Below are 17932 nucleotides of genomic sequence, written 5' to 3' on the forward strand. Positions count from 1 at the left end.
ACTTCCCTGGGGGTCCCAGTGGCTAAGAAGCTCCCAATGCAGGGGGCCCAGGTTCCATCCCTGATCAGGGAACTAGATCCCAGATGCCACCACTAAGAGTTGGCATGTCAGCTAAAAGACCCTGCATGGGGCAACGACGGCCCCACGTGCCGCGGTTAAGAACCAGCACAGACAAACCAATAAATATAAAGCTTCATGCAGTTGTGCTAACGGTAAGCATGAAATAAGTGAATACGGTTTAATATTAATGGGAACCAGTGCTTGGCTCTAAACTTCAGCTGTCACCCTTCCGAGGCGGGCCAGCACTATGAGGCTGTTTGCTGACTGCAGTATCTCCAAGTGTCCAGTCCTGTGTCCAGCACATGGTAGTCACTGTTCTCAATATGAATGAATGAATGACAACAGTTTCTATTGTCCCCCAAGCAGCTGCCTTTTTCTGTGCAAAGAATCTGTGACCATCCTGGCATGCGGGCTTGTTCACCTCTCACACCCCTAAAAGTGAAAGCGTTAAATCGCTCGGTCGTGTCCAGCTCTGTGTGACCCCATGGACTGTAGCCCGCCAGGCTCCTCTATCCGTGGGGATTCTCCAGGCAAGAATACTGGAGTGGGTAGCCTATCCCTTCTCCAGGGGATCTTCCTGACCCAGGAATTGAACCGGGGTCTCTTGCATTGCAGGTGGATTCTTTACCGTCTGAGTCACCAGGGAAACACTTGCAGGTTATTATTTGTACCTTCCTTGCTCCCAAAGGACTTTGGAGGTGAGAGGACAGAGGGGTCCATGGTGCTGCCTGACCTCTAAGTCATGTGCACATATGAGCCCCTGGATGGATCGGGAAGGGGGCCTATTTCTAGGTCAAAACTCTTCTTCCCTCTCAAAACATGGCAAGGAAATGGAGGAGATGCCCCATGACTTACATGCTTGAAGGGTTTCAGCTAGTGTTTATGCTGCCTTTTGTGGAATATAAGCATCTTTTATTATCAAGGTAAGATCAGTCTCATGAAACTGGGACAATTTTCTGGTTCAAAAAGTGACTTTGGACAGAAGTAAGAGAAAACACCCCTCTCCCCTTCCCCGCTGGTCTATGACTAGCAATGTAATTTCATGGTATTAAGATGTGTCGGGGGGAATGCTGCCCTCCTCGCTTCTGTGTTTTGTGAAAATCTCATACAAATTCCACAACCACAGCTTAGTGATATTAAAACATATACAATAAAGCAGTCATACAGAATGATTCTGGGAAAAGAATGCAGGTGTGTCCCGCCATTCATAATAAAAGGCGAGAAGTAGAAAGAAACTGTGAGACCCACAGCAGCTCCCTTTTTGGTTCTTTCTTCTGTTTTTTTCGCCAAGCACGTCTAATCAGTCACCCACCAGTTAGTCATTCCCTTTTGTAGCTGTTAACAATGACTCCTTGCATTTCAAATGCTTTGCGATAGAAAAGAACGAATAATAATGCAAAATGAAGGAATTACATCTGAATGGTATTATTCCCAGCTTTATTAAATTTGCTCTGTACAAATGTTTATGAAGTCGGAGAGTTGCTTTTCCCCTGAGCCGCAAATTCCACATTAATAAGTGCTGGGGGATGGGAGCTTGAAAGGAAGGAGGAAAGAAAGACCCCTCGTCGGTGGTCCTGGGCTTCTCGTTTGTTTTTTCCCCAAATTTAACTCTCCTTGCCAGCTGCTTGAGCCGAGATGCAGTCTGCTTTGAATCCTACTAAAACCATGAAACCAAAATTTCCCCACCAAGTGTGGGCTCGGGCGTGATATCCAAGTCGAGCCAAAAGGCGTCTAGGAGTTCGTGTTCCAACCCTCCCCTTTATGGGCACAGACCAGCGAGGTGAAGGGCTTTATTTGCTGCCGTGCAGCCCAGCCAGGAACCCAAGCAAGGTTTCCCGACCGCCTGCCCTCCTGTCGTGTGCCCCGGTCCAAATTTTAAGCAAATGCGTTTGGTTGTTAGCGGTGACTGCACACTCAGCACACGCCCCCTGGGGTCTGCTGCCACTGTTTGGACCCAATTCTCGAAACCCTTTTGATTTACATCTGAGCAGGTCTCATCCTGATGTCTTTTTGGTGTCAGGGTGGAAGGCTGGTTGTGTCCTCTGACACTCTGCACCTTTCAAATGACTTTGCTATGTGCAGACTCCCCACCGTATTAGTCTCTCCACCCGAGGTGGCCAGACCTAGGGGTTTACCCAGAGTCCTTTGCAACCAGGACCCTGACATTGACTAGACTCCACCATTGTGACCTACACCATGAGAAAGAAGGCGGCCCTGCAATGTTTTATGGGAAAGGGAAGCCTCAGATGCCCAGCCGGGGCAGGGGGCGGGGAGCAGGGGACCTGCAGTGGATACAAGGTTAAGTCCTGGGACACGATTGCTGTTGGCGCTGGTGGCAGTTGTGAGTTTGACCCAGGATAACTGGTACGTTGTTATGTGCTGAGAGCACTTCCATGTAGTGGGAGTGATTTCTGGGGTAGTGGGGAGCTTCAGCCTGCAGCCACTTGAAGCAGGATTTTGGCTTCTGGCCAGAGACTGGAGTCAGGATGCAGCAGTGAGAACACTGAATCCCGGCCACTAGACTGGTGGCCAGGCCCTGCCCGTATGGCTTTGCAGAAAATGGGATTCCACAAAGAAATGGAGAATAGTGAAAGAAGTGAAGTGTTTATTAGAAGAGTGCGTGTGGATAGACACATGGTGAGCTGAGAGAGAGCAGTGCCCTCGTGGTAGCTGGAGGCACCTCCTTTGCTTGGTTCTGTTTTTTCGGCTTATCCCAGTGTCCTCCCCTGTCTGCATACACATCTCTTAGCCAAGACAGATTCTAGCAAAGAAGGCTATGAGTAATTTGACAGCGCTCCCTTTTGACCTTCAAGAAGCCTTCCTGTGCATATATAGTTGGGAATGTCTCCTTGACCTCGAGAATGAGAAATACGTGGTCTCTCATCTGGGCAGGGCTCAGCTCCTCCTCTTCATCTTGGAGTACCTGTCCACAGGGGATGAACTCCAGCTGTTCAGCCTAGGGCCCATCTATCTCCTGCCTTGGGAGCATCTCTGAGTGGTAGAAGCATCTGTGTGGTAGGAGCATCTCTGAGCGGTAGGAGCATCTCTGTGCGGTAGGAGCATCTCTGAGTGGTAGGAGAATCTGTGTGGTAGGAGCATCTCTGAGTGGTAGGAGAATCTATGTGGTAGGAGCATCTCTGTGCGGTAGGAGCATCTCTGAGTGGTAGGAGCATCTCTGTGCGGTAGGAGCATCTCTGAGTGGTAGGAGCATCTCTGAGTGGTAGGAGAATCTGTGTGGTAGGAGCATCTCTGAGTGGTAGGAGAATTTGTGTGGTAGGAGCATCTCTGTGCGGTAGGATCATCTCTGAGTGGTAGGAGCATCTCTGTGCAGTAGGAGCATCTCTGAGTGGTAGGAGCATCTCTGAGTGTTAGGAGCATCTCTGAGTGTTAGGAGCATCTCTGTGCAGTAGGAGCATCTCTGAGTGGTGGAAGCATCTCTGTGTGGTAGGAGCATCTCCCTGTGATAGGAGCATCTCTTGTGCCTTAGCAGCCTCCCTGTGCAATGGGAGCATCTCTATGGGGTGTGAGCATCCCTGTGCAATGGCCACAGTAGTGGCAGCTTTTCCACCAGGCCTGTCATTTGCGATGGTTTGAGGCACTGTTCCTGGAAAGAAAGCCTCTAGCTTGGCCCTCCCCACCTCCTGACAACTACGTGTCTGCACTTGGTCGTTTAGTCAAGTCCAACTCATTGCAACCCCATGGACTGTAGCCCACCAGGCTCCTCTGTCCATGGGATTCTCCCTGTAAGAATATTGGAGGGGTTGCCATTTCCTACTCCAAGGGATCTTCCTGACCCAGGGATTAAACCCGTGTCTCTTGCATCTCCTGCATTGGCGGGTGGGTTCTTTACCACTGTGCTGCATGGGAAGCCCCAACATCTCTAGGAGTTCCCAACATCCTTTAACAAACTCCTCTGTGTAATATGCCAGAATCTGCTTCCGTGGCTTGCAAATAAGAGCCCTGCCTGGCTCTGCACCCTCCTATTTCAGACTACCCTGTCCCTCCTCCCCTGCCCAACACAGGCTGACATAAATTCCCACGGTGAAAAGAGTAATGTCAGCATGAGAAATATTTTTGTGACGATGTTGATGACACTTTACATTTTTATAGCTTTTTGCAGTCTGTTAAAGCAATTCTGAGCTCTCTGCAAACACATTCATCAATGAGAAGGGGTCTTGGGGCTGAAACCATCAGTTCATTCATCCATTATCACCTTCAGGTCAAAACCCATTAAGTGCGTGCTGGGCTGCATAGCCTGTCAACTGCACAGAGCTTCTTCGTGAAGGGTGCTTGGTAACTCGGGGTTCATCATCTACAGCCCCTGCTCTGTGTGTGTCCACAGCACACAGACGAGCAGAAAAACATCGCCAGTCACAAGATATTACACCTGGAAAGACCCACACTACAGATCGGGAATCTCGGCCCAATATGACATAGCAAGGTCATGACAGATTCAGGATCAGAACCCTGGGTCCTGGCTCTGCCCATGAGGGGTATGCAACACACGTAAATATATAAAACGCCGTCACCCAGTGTCAGCCTTCTCCCTACCCACAGACCACCCTCCTCTAGAGTGTTTGGGTAAGAGGAGTATATCAGTCAGTCACACCAGGTATGCTGCAGTAACAAACATCCCCGGTCTTGGGGGCTTACACCAACCTGGGTCTACTTCTCATGCACGCTGCCCATCCACAGCCCCCTGAGAACCAGCCTACTCTAGCAGCCCCATCTGGATACTGCCAATCTCCACGCAGAGAAAAGGAGAGCTCTGGAGGATCTCTGCTTGGCAATGAAAAGATCCAGTGCCAAAGGGTCCCTTTGCTCAGAACTGGCTGGGCAGAGCTGGTCACAGCACACCACCCAGCCCCAAGGGGACTGGGAAATGTGGGCCTTCTGTGTGCTCGGAACCCGAGCACAGCTGGTATTGGGTGTAGCTCACAGCACGCAGACCCCCAGGATCTGGCTGAAATGCAGATCCAGCATCAGCAGGTGTGGGCCGGTCTGAGACTGCATGAGAGCAAAGGGAAGCGTGGTCAGGAGGGTCCCCTGGAAAACCTACAACCAACCAACTAACAAAACACAAAAATAGTGAGCCAGTCTCTCGAACCCCAGCCCTGGAGATGCAGACAGATGATCCACTGAATAAGGGTCCATGCTAATCAACCTTCAGTTAACAAGGGAATCAACATGTGCTGGGCACTGAGCTGTGGCCGAGGGCTCAGTGGGAACAGGGTAGGAGCCTTCCTGCGGCACGGGGCTGCCTTCTCATGGGGAGATAAGTTAATAATGAACTTATTTCGGCAGGAGGATCTCCCAAGAGCTCATGAAGCATCTCTTGGGCTCCAGGCAGCTATATTAATAGTTTTTCCACTGTCTCTCTCCATTCTGCTCTCTAAGACAACCACATGTAAGCTTCTGATTCCACAGTTCCTGTTTTCAGGTCTGAATTTCAGACTGACCAGTGTTGTGAATCTGTGGGGAAAAGGGTGGCGGGGGAGGGGTGGGAGAGGAGACCATGGCTCAGGGGTGGGAGGCGGGCAGGTGATGGAGCAGACACAGGGCTACAGGCCGGCCTTGGCCACAGCTAGCCTGGAGCCTGGCCTGAGCTCCCTGAAGGCCAAAGTGAGACATGGTCAGTGGTGCGACCTTGGGTGCCAGGTTTGGTTCTCAGAGGGGACACCTGGGTTTCACCTTGGACCAAGGCCCACATGTCTCTCTCTGATAGTACTATGGATCTAGAGGCACCAGGAATACCTGGTCTTCGAATCTGAGTTCCCTGGTCCTGAGTTTTCATTCATAATTTACCAATCCATAGCAAGACACTTTGATGCAGAGCACTTTGAACTTTTTCTGAACAAGGTTGGGTATAAAACATGGACACGCTCAAGGCCCACCTTGGCAGCCTGCCCCTTAATGGGGGGCTTGGGGGCAGCCCAGGCTGGAGGCCCCGCCTAAGTGCCCCAGAGCTGCTGTGGGACCTGGGTTCAGCACCTACACCCGCTGGGATTCCGTTTCCCTACTGCCGCAGAGGCGCGTCTGGCAGGTGTCTGGGGGTGCCCTTCCTCCCAGGGTGGAGCAACCTGTCAAAGAGCTCAGAGGCTCCTACGAAGTTCACGCCTGATCGTGGGGCCATGTGCCAGCCAGTGTCAGAGCCCCCAGGGATCAGATGGGCCTGGGGTGCTCAGACCTCCAGCGCTGGGGAGATGAGGGCAGAACAGGGCCTGAGGGGCCCTCCCCGCCGCGGGCAGAGCGCAGGCAGCCAGCTCCCCACCTCGACCACCACCCTCCTCCTGGTCCTTCAGTTGAGAGGGGACCCGTGCCATAATGCACTCGCCCCATCCCAAGCAGGTCCCAGGCCCAGCCCGGGGTTCCATACGGGAGTTGGGAGCCGAGCAGGCTGCTTCAGCAATCTCAGCGCCAGCAGCCGAGCTGAGTGGCTACACCCTTGTTGTTCTCGGACCAGGCACAGGCTCCTGGCCCCATCTCCCAAGCCTGCTTCCCGAGGCTGCTCCCTTAGCCACTTCTCCCCGGGACCTTCTCAGTGCTTGAGCAGTCTCGAGGCCCCGTGTGGTCAGGACATCCCCAGATCAGACCGCAAAGCTGAGCTCCTGCACGGCCGCCCCCTGGGCACCCCACCCTGGGCTGGACCAGGGGCTCCTGGCCTGTGTCTCCCACCAGGAGAGACTCGTCTGCACCGACAGCTCCGCGTGCAGACCCCCAGAGGCCGACACTTGCCACCAGGCACCCATGTGACAGTACCCATCACACCGGCTCACCTGCCCTGGGTCCATCCTGTTGTCTGCTCATACGTCACCCAGCCCTCACGTGCAACCAAAAACTGACTCCACGGGAGGGGAGCCCTTGGAATGGGTCACGGTCTCCCCCGACCCCCGGCCAGAAGGCCCCCATCCAGCGGCTCAGAGCTGACCTCCAAGAACAGGAAGGGGAGGCCCTGGTGAGCCGGTGACCGGCCTGGGGCTGAAGACCCTGTAGGGATGTCCGCGGAGCCTGGCGTCACAGACACAGCTCAGGAGCCAGGTAGACAGGTTTTATTCCACCCAACCCCTGCCCAGGGCCGCCCTGGGCAGAGCCAGGGCAGGCTGCTCGGAGGGTCTGAGGCAGAGTGGCGCACAGGTGGTCTTGCTGTGGCCCCAGGCGAGTGACAGAGGGAAGGTGGGTCGGCCACCCACCCTGGCGTCGCTCCAGGGGCCTGGCCAAGCTGAGGGGTTCACAGTCTCCGTGGTGTGGATGCTGGAGGGCTGGGGTGCGGACCATGCCCAGACACGCACACAAGGCTGCCAAGCACCTGCTGGGCCCCCAACGCCCCAGAACAAAGGTGCTGGGGGTGGGTGGGGGAATCTGGCAACAGTCTTTCTGACAAAGACAGGAATGCCAAAGTGGCCGACGTCGATAGGGATCCAGACGGGAGTAGAAAACGCTCGCGCTCACGCACTACACACACACGCGGGTTCGGTAGAATCGCGAGGCTGGAGTCACACGACGCTCTGCCGGCCCCCCGCCCCATCAAACTCGGACGTGCCTGAGCCCCCGCCCCGGCCAAAGTCAATGAAGATCCCCTCCGAATCCGAGTCGACCGACTCCAGGATCTGGTCGACCAGGTTCTCGGGACTGGAGGAGGCCGGGGAGCCGCGGGCCGCGCCCGGGCCGGGCTTGGGGGGCTGGGCCGGCGGGTACAGTCTGTTGGGGCAGGGCCCCGAAGGGGGCGACGACGGGGAGGTGCCGAAGGCCCCAGCGGGCCCCGGACCGGGCGTGTCGGCGAAGCCCTGGGGCTCGGGGCAGGACGTCATCTCGGAGACCGAGTGCCGCCGGATGCCCGTGCCGCCTGCCGCCGCGCCCTCGGCCTCATGCTCCGCCACGGGGTTCAGCAGCGGCGTGTTGTAGCTCTTGGAGCGCACCACCGGGTTCTTGGCCAGGACGTCCCCGGAGCGGGAGCGCCGCAGGTAGTGCTTCTCTGCGGAGAGACAGGCGGAGAGGGCGTTATGAGGCATGGCCGGCCAGGCGCGGGGCAGTCCCGGCTCCCGCACCCACCGCGCGCCCGGCTCTGCACCAGGCTCCGCTCCAGGGAGGGGAGTCGGGGCCCCGCCCCCGCGGACCCTGTGGCCATCCTGGGGGCGGGGGCGGGGGTGGGGGGGTGGGTCCCCTCCTCCTCTCCTGGGGCCGCCCCCCTCAGCCTGGACGGGGCGGGGCTCGACGGAATCGCCCAAACGTCCCGACCGCAGGAAGTCACCAGGTCCAAGCACTTGTTACACGCCAGCACCTACCCAGGCAGACAGAGCCCAGACCCTCAGAGCTGCGGTCCTACTGTGTGTGTGTGTGTGTGTTGGGGGGAGACTAGAAACCCCTTCTGGGGGCCACAGCTCAGGCAGCGGCAAACACTGAAATGGGGCAGAGGATGAGGGCAGGGCTGGGCTTTATTCTTAACCCCGGGGAGAGGACGGCCATGGGGGCGGGGCTCAGGCTCCCCAGCTCAGGACCTGCGGTTCCACGCAGCGACCACCAGGTGGCAGGGCTGAGCGTAGCCAGCGGCCCAGGGGGGCCATTCCTGGACCACGGGAGACAGGCTTCTCCCTGGCCTGGCAGGGGTCTCGGGGTCCAGGGCCGCAGGAGCTGGGGCGGCTCAAAGTTTTCCTCCAGCTTCTGGGGCCCACCTAAGCGGAGGCATGCCGCTGGGCAGGTTTCAGACCTGCAGGTGGATGGGCCCTCTGGACGTACGTCATCCCAGGCCTGGGTCCTCCCTGCCCTTGAGCCCCCTGGCCTTCCCTGAGCGCCTCACCCATGGCGTGGGGCACTTCATGTCACCTGGCAGGGGTCACCTTGGGCACTCATCTGGGGATGGTTTACTCACTTGTCTGCGTCCCTGGCGGCAAGAACCCTTGACAGTGGGTGTGGTCCCCCTGAACCCCAGGACCAACAGCAGAAGCTGGCACCCAGCATGTGCTCAGCTGACAGTGCTGACTGAACCAAGGGGCCCAGCAGCCCCAGGACGCCCAGGCATGCCCAACCCATAATCCCTCCACACCCCCCGGGAGCCCCCAAATAAGCTTGGATTTCTTGGGCTCTGGGCCATTGCACGTGCTGGGCCTCGTGAAACCCCGACCCCAGGACTGAGCACGGACGCGACTTCTGTGGGGGATCCAGGGGCCTCTGGGGGGCTCTCAGAGGAGCCACGGCAACACCACGAATGCTGTGTGCCCACCAGGGCAGCCTTAAAGGAGGGACCCCCAGGTGACCCACCCTGTGTGCCCAGTGACCTGCATGCCACATGGCCAGTGGGTACTCGGGGCAGACCTGCTACGTCTGCACCTCTGATTCGGTCTGGCCTTTCACCAGAGGCCGGGGTTCCCAGGCAGAGGTGTGGATGGGGGCAGGGGCCACCCCGCCCTCCACCCCAGGCCCAGGCGACCCCTACCCAGGATGCAGGAGTGTGTGAAGGCCCCCTCGCCAGAGTAGAGGCCGTAGGTGCCCAGGTAGGGCGACACCACCTTCTGGATCAGCGTCTCCAGGCGCAGGTAGTCCTTCGTCACGCCCCGGGACTCGTGCACCCCCTGCGAGAGGGAGAGGGCAGGAAGGTCACTGGTCAGCCTGTCACTCCCAGCCGAGCCAGGCGCAGCTCAGAGGCCACCACGAACGGCCCGACCCACCCCCTCTCCCCGGTCCTGGCCCCCATGGTAAGGGCCACTGCACCCTCCCTTTCCAGGCGTCTCTCCAGTTGGAACCTCTGAGCCGCTTCCTGCTTCAACGCCCTCGTGGGGGCCCACTGCACACAGCAGCCGGTGTGGCTGGGAGGCTGAGATGTCCATGGAAAAGGCTCTAAGGCCAAATCAGGACAGGTACCCTGAACCCCCACCCGCACAGCTGTGTACCCCTTCTGTGAGCTGGCTTCCCAGAGGCTCTGGGCAGTCACTGGGCCAAGCTCATTGCCGGGGCCCCCTACCTCACCCACTTGTCCCAGGGAGCACTGCAGGCAGGCAAGGCTGCCCCCAGGGGCGGGGCCAGGTCCAGGTCCGCATCCAAGCTGGGCGGTCAAGCCCTGCCCATCTGATAGCACCATCCATCCCCCTCCCACGCTGCCAGGTCCTGTCTAGCTCCTCCCAACACTTCCCCTCACTCGGAGCTTTGAAGGGCTCTCCACCTGCTCCCATTTCATTGGAACCAAGGCCTGAGCATTGAGGCTGCCCACAGGACAGCCTTGGTCTTGCCCACAGCTGTGAGCCCCGGCAGAGGGCTGGGCACACAGCAGGATTTAGTGAGCTTAATGAAGGATGTTTCCGAATGAATGGATCATTCTCAAAGGACTGCCGGCAGTTAAGAAACAGGACATACCCAGGTTAACATTAAATGATGGTTTAAAACAGGAACAGAATACAGCTCTATGCTGCCTATGAGAAAGCCACTTAAAGGATAGAGACATGCAGATGAGAAACGAGGGAACGCAGGAGATTAAACGTGTTAACAGATCACAGCTCACCGACCACGGCAGGGAAAGCCGTGTCAATTTCAGACAGGACCGACTTCAGGCCAAAGAACTTTGGCAGGAATAAGGAAGATCGTGAACTAACAATAAAGAGGTTGATTCTCCAAGTTGATACAACAGTCTCTAATGTGAACACACCTAACAACAGAACAGGAGACTACGGAGGCCAGAAGTGGTGGGGCTGCAAGAAGCAGAGAAATCCATGCCCACAGCTAGAGACTCCGCACTGGGCTCAGAAACAGATGCAGCAGAGAAACCCAGGAAGGATGCAGACAGACTCAACACCACCATCAACCAACCGATACAATCGACATCTATGGACAACTTTGTCCAACAGCAGAATCCACATTCTTCTCAAGCTCACATGGGGCATTCTCTAAAACAGACCATACTCTGGGCCATAAAACACACCTCGACACATTTGTAAGGACATAAATCAACGTCTACTCTCAGACCACAGAAGAACTAAACCAGAAACAGAATAACCGATAATCTCCAAATACACGGAGATTAAACAACTCACTTCTAATTAACACGTGGGTCAAAGAAGAAATCTCAAGACCTATTTTTAAATATTTTGAATTAAATGAAAACGTAACAGCCAAATTTATGGGCTGCATCAAAAGCAGTGCTTAGAGGGAAATTTAAAGTACTGAATGGATACATTAGAAAATAAAAAAAGCCTAAAATCGATTGTCTAAGCTTCCATCTTAGGAAACTAGAAACAGAAGCACAAGCTCAATCCAAGGTAAGCAGGAAAAAAGAAATAGAGCAGAAGTCAGTGAAACGGAAAACAAAAATGGGTAGAGAAAACCAACAAACCCAAAGCTTTGAAAAGATCAATAAAATCCACAAGCCTCTAGCCAAGCTACTGAAGAACGAAAGAGAAGATAAAAATGACTAATATCAGAAATGAAAGAGGGAAGGACTTCCCAAGTGGGTCCAGTGCTTAAGACTCTGCTTTCAAGGCAGGAGGCATGGGTTCAGTCCTTGGTTGGGGAACTAAGGTTCTGCATGCCAAATCCCAAACGAAAGCAAACAAACAGAAACTCCCACAAATAAACAGACAAAACGAAGAAATGAAAGAAGGAACGTCTTATTACAGACCCCAGAGTGACGTGCGCTCAGTCCTGTCTGACTCTCTGCGACCCCATGGACAGAGGAGCCTGGCAGGCTACAGTTCCGACTCAGGGATGGAACCTGCATTGGCAGGCGGGTTCTTCACCACTGAGCCACCTGGGAAGCCCTGTGGATGCCCCCGGAAGTCATCCAGATGAACATGGAGGAACTGTCCCTGCCCCCCACCACATCACCGTGAGTGAGGATGTTACTGGTGAGCTGTGCTGGCCGTTGCACAAACCGTATGTCCCTTCATCCCCAGGACTTGGTTATGAAGCCTGGTCTCTGCTCCCCACTGCACAGTAAGGAAACGGGGCACCGGGGCTGCGTTATTTGGGTGAGCTCAGGTGCAGGGCTTCTTCCCCGGTGGCTCAGACGGTAAAGAATCTGCTGCCATGTGGGAGACCTGGGTTCAATCCCTGGGTTGGGAAGATGCCCTGGAGAAGGGTATGGCAACTCACTCCAGTATTCTTGCCTGGAGAATCCCCATGGACAGAGGAGCCTGGCGGGCTACAGTCTGTGGGGTTGCAGAGTCGGACACGACTGCTATTCAGCTTCCAGGACCCCGTGAAAAGGAACTGTGACTCTGCAGGTGGAACTCAGTAGGCTGGGGAACTCAGTGCACTTGGAGAACACAGTAGGCCCTCAACACACGCTGACCAGGTCCATCTGGGGCTTGAAAACTGGAGTCAAGTTCACCACGGGGCTGGGACAAGGCCATGCAAAGTGGAGGCCAAGACAAGGGCAAAGCGCCGAGGCTGGTGTGCGGATGGCAGCCAGGCAGGGCAGGATGACGCTGGGGGAAAACGGGCCCAAGCCCAGAAGCTGCAGGAGGCAACAGGGACCACCAGGGGTCAGCACTGCCCTGGCCTGGCCCCCACCCAGGGGCTGCTCCTGGGATCACAGTGAAGGCACTCAGTCGTGTCCGACTTTTTACCACCCCGTGGACTGTAGCCCACCAGGCTCCTCCATCCATGGGATTCTCCAGGCAAGAAAACTGGAGTGGGTTGCCATCTCCTTCTCCAGGGGATCTTTGCAACCCAGGGATTGAGCCCGGGTCTCCCGCACTGCAGGCAGACCTCTTTACCGTCAGAGCCACCAGGGAAGCCCTCCTGGCATTAAAAAAAAAAAAAAGCAAAGGTTAGTCCCACAGTCTGACTCTTTGCAATCCCACGGACGACTGCCAGCCTGGCTCCTTTGTCCATGGGATTTTCCAGGCAAGAATACTGGAGTGGGTTGCCATTTCCTTCTCCAGGGGATCTTCCCAACCCAGGGATCGAACCTGGGTCTTCTGCATTGCAAGCAGATTCTTTACCAACTGAGCCACTAGGGAAGCCTGGGATCAAGGTGACACCTTATTCCTCGGCTAGAAATACCAGCGTCGTCACTTCCTGCCCCCAAGAACAAGCGCCATGGAGGACTCGACACCTTTCTTCCCATCATCCTTGAACTTGCCCCCAGGGAGGTGGTCCTACTCCATCACACAGATGAGGAGACAGGCTGAGATGCAAAGTCCCTCCAGCTGCTCCCTGCCCCTCGCCCACCCGGGGCAACCCAGCCAGTTCAGTTCAGTCGCTCAGTCGTGTCTGACTCTGCGACCCCACAGACTGCGGCATGCCAGGCCTCCCTGTCCATCGCCAACTCCCGGAGCTTGCTCAAACTCATGTCCATCCAGTTGGTGATGCCATCCAACCATCTCATCCTCTATCGTCCCCTTGGATCAAGAGCCCCACCCATCAACAGAAACCCAGCCGGGTTGGACCTAAATCCCTCTGAAATCCCGACTGCAGGCCTGGCACCCTGCTTCACTGCCAGGACAACCAGCTCCCACCGAGAGTAGCCCCTGGACCCTTCAGCCCCCAAGGTTCATCAGCCCCTTCCTGCTATGCAATCTTCAACCAGCTGCCCTGGGTCTCGCCGCTGACCAGCCTCACAGACCCTAATTTAGGAGGACTCGCACGTGCACGCCTGGGTTCAGGACAGTGAACTGGGTTTGGAGCCTGTCCGCCTCGGGCGAGCAAGGACTCTTCTTTTCCCTGTGAGCCTGTGAGGGCGGGTGGTTGATGGTGCTCCCCCCGAGCTGTGACAGCGAGCTAAGCTGGCTTACTCTAGGGTGCTGTGCTCACCACAGGCTGTGGCGGTTTGCAGAAAGGTCCAACAGGAAGGTCTGGAATTGCTGTGGGGAGTGGGAGGTGGTGGCCCCCAGCCCCACCGCCGGATGGGGGCATGTTGGGGCTCAACCACGGGGACACTCTGTCCGCACACCCCGGCTCCCTGCGGGGTCCCAGGCTGGCCTCCTCCTCTGCCCCGGCAGCTTCCTCTCCCTCCCAGGTTCTTCCCGAGGGTCCCTGCTTGGTGGGTCTCACATGGACAAGAACAGGCTCTGTCCCCAGGGAGCCTGCCCCAGCGCCCGAGGCCCCACCCACCTGCAGCACCAGCAGCATCTGCACGATGGCGGGGGGCACACGGGCGTGGGCCCGGGCCAGCGCGTCCTCCAGCTTCACGCCCAGGGTGATGGTGTTCCGAAAGTGCAGCAGGGCCAGCTGGCGCACCGACGGCTCCTTGCCCTGCAGACACGCGGCCGCCGCTGTCACCGAGTCCCGCAAGACACTGGGACGGACCCGCTGACCCCAGGCCCCCGTCCACCCTGCCCTCCTCCCCAGACGACCCTTGTTCCGAGGAGACAGGGCCCCACGTGGCTTCCTCGGAAGAGGGAGGGGTGACCGTCACACACAGAGACCCTCCTTCGTGTGGGCTACCGAGCATTGCGCAGGTCTTCCTGGGGTCCTGGGGAGGCGGCTGCCTTCCGTCCATCTCGGGAGGGGGCGGTGTGCGCAGGTGCAGGCAGCCCACAGAGAGCGGAGGCGCGCCCACCCCCAGGTCCCGGCCGCTCACCTGCACGGGGTAGAAGACCGCCTGCAGGGTGGGCAGCACGTCGCTGAAGAAGAAGTCCCAGGTCTCCGCCAGCGAGTCCAGCAGCTTCTGTCCTGTGGGCACAGGGACCGTCACCACCACCCCAAGGGCGCCGGCAGACGCTTCCTGTCTTCCCAGGTCACGCATCACCTCCTCGCACCCGGGGGAGGGCATGGTCCCGGAGCTGACGCAGGGCTCTGGAGGTCCCTTCCGCCCCACCCCCGCTGGGGCAATAGAGCGGGGACCCCCTGCTTCTCCTCCCGGTGCCTCAGTTTCCCCACAAAAACAATGGGGCTTGGGGTGGGGGCTGCCCTGTGGCCCAGGGCATGGGGCTCTGAGCTCCCACTGCAGGGGGTGTGGGTTTGATCCCTGGTTGGGGAACTGAAATTTGCAAACTGTGAGGTGCTGGTGGCTGGGGGCGGGGGCTGTTAATGCTCCTCTCCCAGAGCTGATGGAAGGAAGCCAGACAAAGCAGGGCCTGGGGCAGAGAGGGTATGGGTGTGTGTGTGTGTTCCTGTTTGCACCACACACAAGCCCCCGGGTGCTCCACTCACACGCTCGTCTCATCCACTGCCCCCCAGCACCCTGTCTATCTCCCCCAACAGACACTCACAAGGCACCTATACTTTGCCAGGCCTGGCACCAGGGACCCAGCTAAGCCCCTAACTGCCCGAGTCCCACCACGGTGACAGACAGCAGCAATCGGGGCTGGGAGCGGTGGGGGTGGGGAGTGACCCCACCAGGCAGATGAAGAGTTAGGCTTCGGAGAGGGTCTCTCCCTCCAGGGCCCGCGTCCCCACCACCTGGGGCTGCCTAGGGTGGGCCCTGGGGAGCCAGGATGACGGCCTTCAACAGCTGAAACCCGTCCCAGGCAGGAGGGAGTCAGGCAGGGAGGGCTTCCTGGAGGAGGTGCTAGCCGAGGGTCTGCCTGGTGCCCTGACACCCTCGGCAGAGAAACCATGGAGGCAGACGTGTGGGAAGCAGGCGTTTGGACAACGGGAAGGAGCAACGCCAGCCACAGGTGGACAGACCCTCAGGGGAGGGACATTTTGAGGTGCCCCCGCGCTGGCTCTGGGCATCCCCAGGAAATGCCAAGTGCTGAACCCTTAGCCCTTCTGCCTGGAACGAGCAGAGAGCCGGGGTGAAAGCTGCCGGCTCAGGACGAGCAGGCCGCTGGGGTGTGTCGCTGAGGCCTCTGCTGCTGGCCAGGACCCCCAGCGGGAAGCCAGACCAGCTGTCGGCTGGGGACACACGGGTGTGGTGGGTCGGTGTCCTTGGGAGCCGAGTGGCCAGGGCTGCAGATTGCAGGTTGGCCAATCTCCCAGACCACACCACCCACGCCTGGCTCCTGGAGGTTTCCCTGGGAACCAGGTTGGTGAAGGGCCCTTGCCTTTTCAGTTCCCTTTCCCTGCATTCTGGGGTGCCCCCCCCAACCTGTGAAGTCCCCCAGACTGCGGAGATGTCAGGCTCGGAGAGGGCAGCTTGGCGGGGGGAGGGTGACCGTGGGGAGGAGGGGGTCTCTGCATATGACCCGTCTGCCTGGTGGCCAGCTCCCAGTCTTCCCCGGGGGCTCCACGGCGGGCTGCCTGGAACCCAGGACGGTGGGTGCCCACCCCCTAAGGAGCTTGGCCTGCACACAAAGGTCCCTTGAGGTCCCTGCCGTCGCCGGCGAGAAGAAAGGCGGCTCAGTTCCCCGGCGGCCGTGGGGCGGCTCTGGGCGTGCGCCAGCCCGGCGTCTGGCGGAAACGCAGGGGAAAAGGAGATCTTGTAAAACCGAGCACGGTCCCGAGCAGAGCTGCACGCAGACCAGGGGTCAGGAGGCTCAGCCCCGTCTCTTGGCTGGGTGCTGTGCTGCCCGGGGACTGGGGGCGGGGGTGCTGGGGTTGTCAGTGGTGAGGCAGGCACGTGGCGTTAAAGCCCGGCCCCGGGGGGCCCCCATCAGTGCAAGCCTCAGTGTGGTCCTCTGCGAAATGGGCGTGATCCGTGTGTCCACACTCAGTAGGCTAAGCGCTGCCATGTAGCAGGCACTCGCTGTTAGCCTGACGCTGACTGGTGGGCCTCTGTGGTTCGCAACCAACCCAGCAGGACCAGGACTGCCCAGGGGTTGGACAGCCCTTGAGCCGGTTCTGGGATGGGGGTTTGGTCAGCCTATTTGCCTTCCTTTGGTTTGATCGTGCAGGCCCCAGAGACAGAGACGGGCCGGGCTGACCTCAGCTCAGGTCTCAGCCCGAGGCAGTGAGACCCCGGGGACAGCTGCGACCCCAGGGCAGCTGGAAAGGCCACCACCGCAGGAGTTCAGAGGTGAGTGCATGAGGGTCACTGCAGTGGAGGTGGGTGACCTCTAACAGGCTGGGATTCCTGCAGGACAAGGCCGAGTCCAAGGCCTGGAGCCTGCGCAAGAGCCTCGGGTCCCCCTCAGAGACCCCGAGTGTCTGCCTGCTGAGAAGTGAGCCCGGCTGCAGCCGCGTCCTCGGATCTGTCACCGTCAATGTCTTCCCTGGAGGGAGGCTGCCATTTCAAGGCCCCTCGGGGCTTCCCACATTTCCAGGAATCAGTCTGCTCAGGAGCAACGTTCAAGGCCTCACTGGAGGCTGGAGTGGGCAGGTGGCAAGGTCCTGGGGCTGCCCCGTGTGGGGCCACCTGCCTCCCAGCAGAGGCATGGGCTGAGGACATGGTTGGCCACAGGGAGCAGTCTTTGGGACTTAAACTGGGGTAGAAGGCAGTGGGGTGGGGTGGGCTCCCAAGGCTGCCTCTCGGGGTGTGGCTGGCCCCTGTCCCCACTGCGTGGGCTGAAGGAGGCCACATGTCCTCCTGAAAAGACCACATTTCAAGGCCTGACTCCATGCAGCCCTCCCTGACTGCCCGGTGGAGCCAACCCTCTCTTCCCCAGGGCCTCCCTTCCTCCTGACGCCGATCACACTGGACTGTCGCTGTCTGCTCCACATCTGTGTGCCCAGCTGGGCTGTGAGCCCCTGCCAGGCAGGGCCCAGGTCCACCTCCAGCTCCCCAGAGGCCCCCCGGGGCCTGACCTGTAGTGAGCGCGCTGATGGAGCCCGTCTGACCCCCACCGAGGTGGGGACAGAGGGAAACGACGCGTCTGTGGCTGGCTGGGGATTGCAGGCCGGGCCCTCTGGCCCCCAGCCTGGGGCTCTGTGCCGGTCCCCAAGGCCAGGGGAGGTTGGATGGCGTTAGTGCTCCCTGCTGGGTGGCCTGGTGGCCACGGCCACCATGGGCAAGACTCCACCAAGCTGCACAAAGCGCCTCTTCTCCAAAGGGCCCAGCTCCCTTGGGCCGGAGCTGGTGGGAGGGCAGGCATTGCTGGAATGTGCCGAGTCAGGAGAGGGC

General features: G+C 58.4%; 1 protein-coding gene and 1 non-coding gene across 5 annotated transcripts in view; both read right to left on the reverse strand.

Annotated features, from left to right (window-relative positions):
• Window positions 1-7094: 7094 nt before the first annotated feature.
• PRR5 (proline rich 5) overlaps window positions 7095-17932 on the reverse strand; it is a 50855-nt gene continuing 40017 nt past the window's right edge. For 3 of the 4 annotated variants that reach the window (XM_044940782.2, XM_044940781.2, XM_025282706.3), the window contains 4 exons: window positions 14570-14661; window positions 14101-14241; window positions 9491-9626; window positions 7095-8032 (listed from right to left, as the gene is read on the reverse strand). In XM_044940782.2, coding sequence (XP_044796717.2) covers window positions 7554-8032; window positions 9491-9626; window positions 14101-14241; window positions 14570-14661 — 848 coding nt within the window. In that variant the 3' untranslated portion in view covers window positions 7095-7553. The other variant, XM_044940783.2, reaches the window with a different exon arrangement.
• Window positions 12936-13007, reverse strand: TRNAC-GCA. The gene has a single exon. It is a non-coding gene; the product is annotated as a tRNA-Cys (tRNA).

Source organism: Bubalus bubalis, chromosome 4 (genome assembly GCF_019923935.1).
Source record: "Bubalus bubalis isolate 160015118507 breed Murrah chromosome 4, NDDB_SH_1, whole genome shotgun sequence".
In the NCBI taxonomy this organism is placed as follows: domain Eukaryota; kingdom Metazoa; phylum Chordata; class Mammalia; order Artiodactyla; family Bovidae; genus Bubalus; species Bubalus bubalis.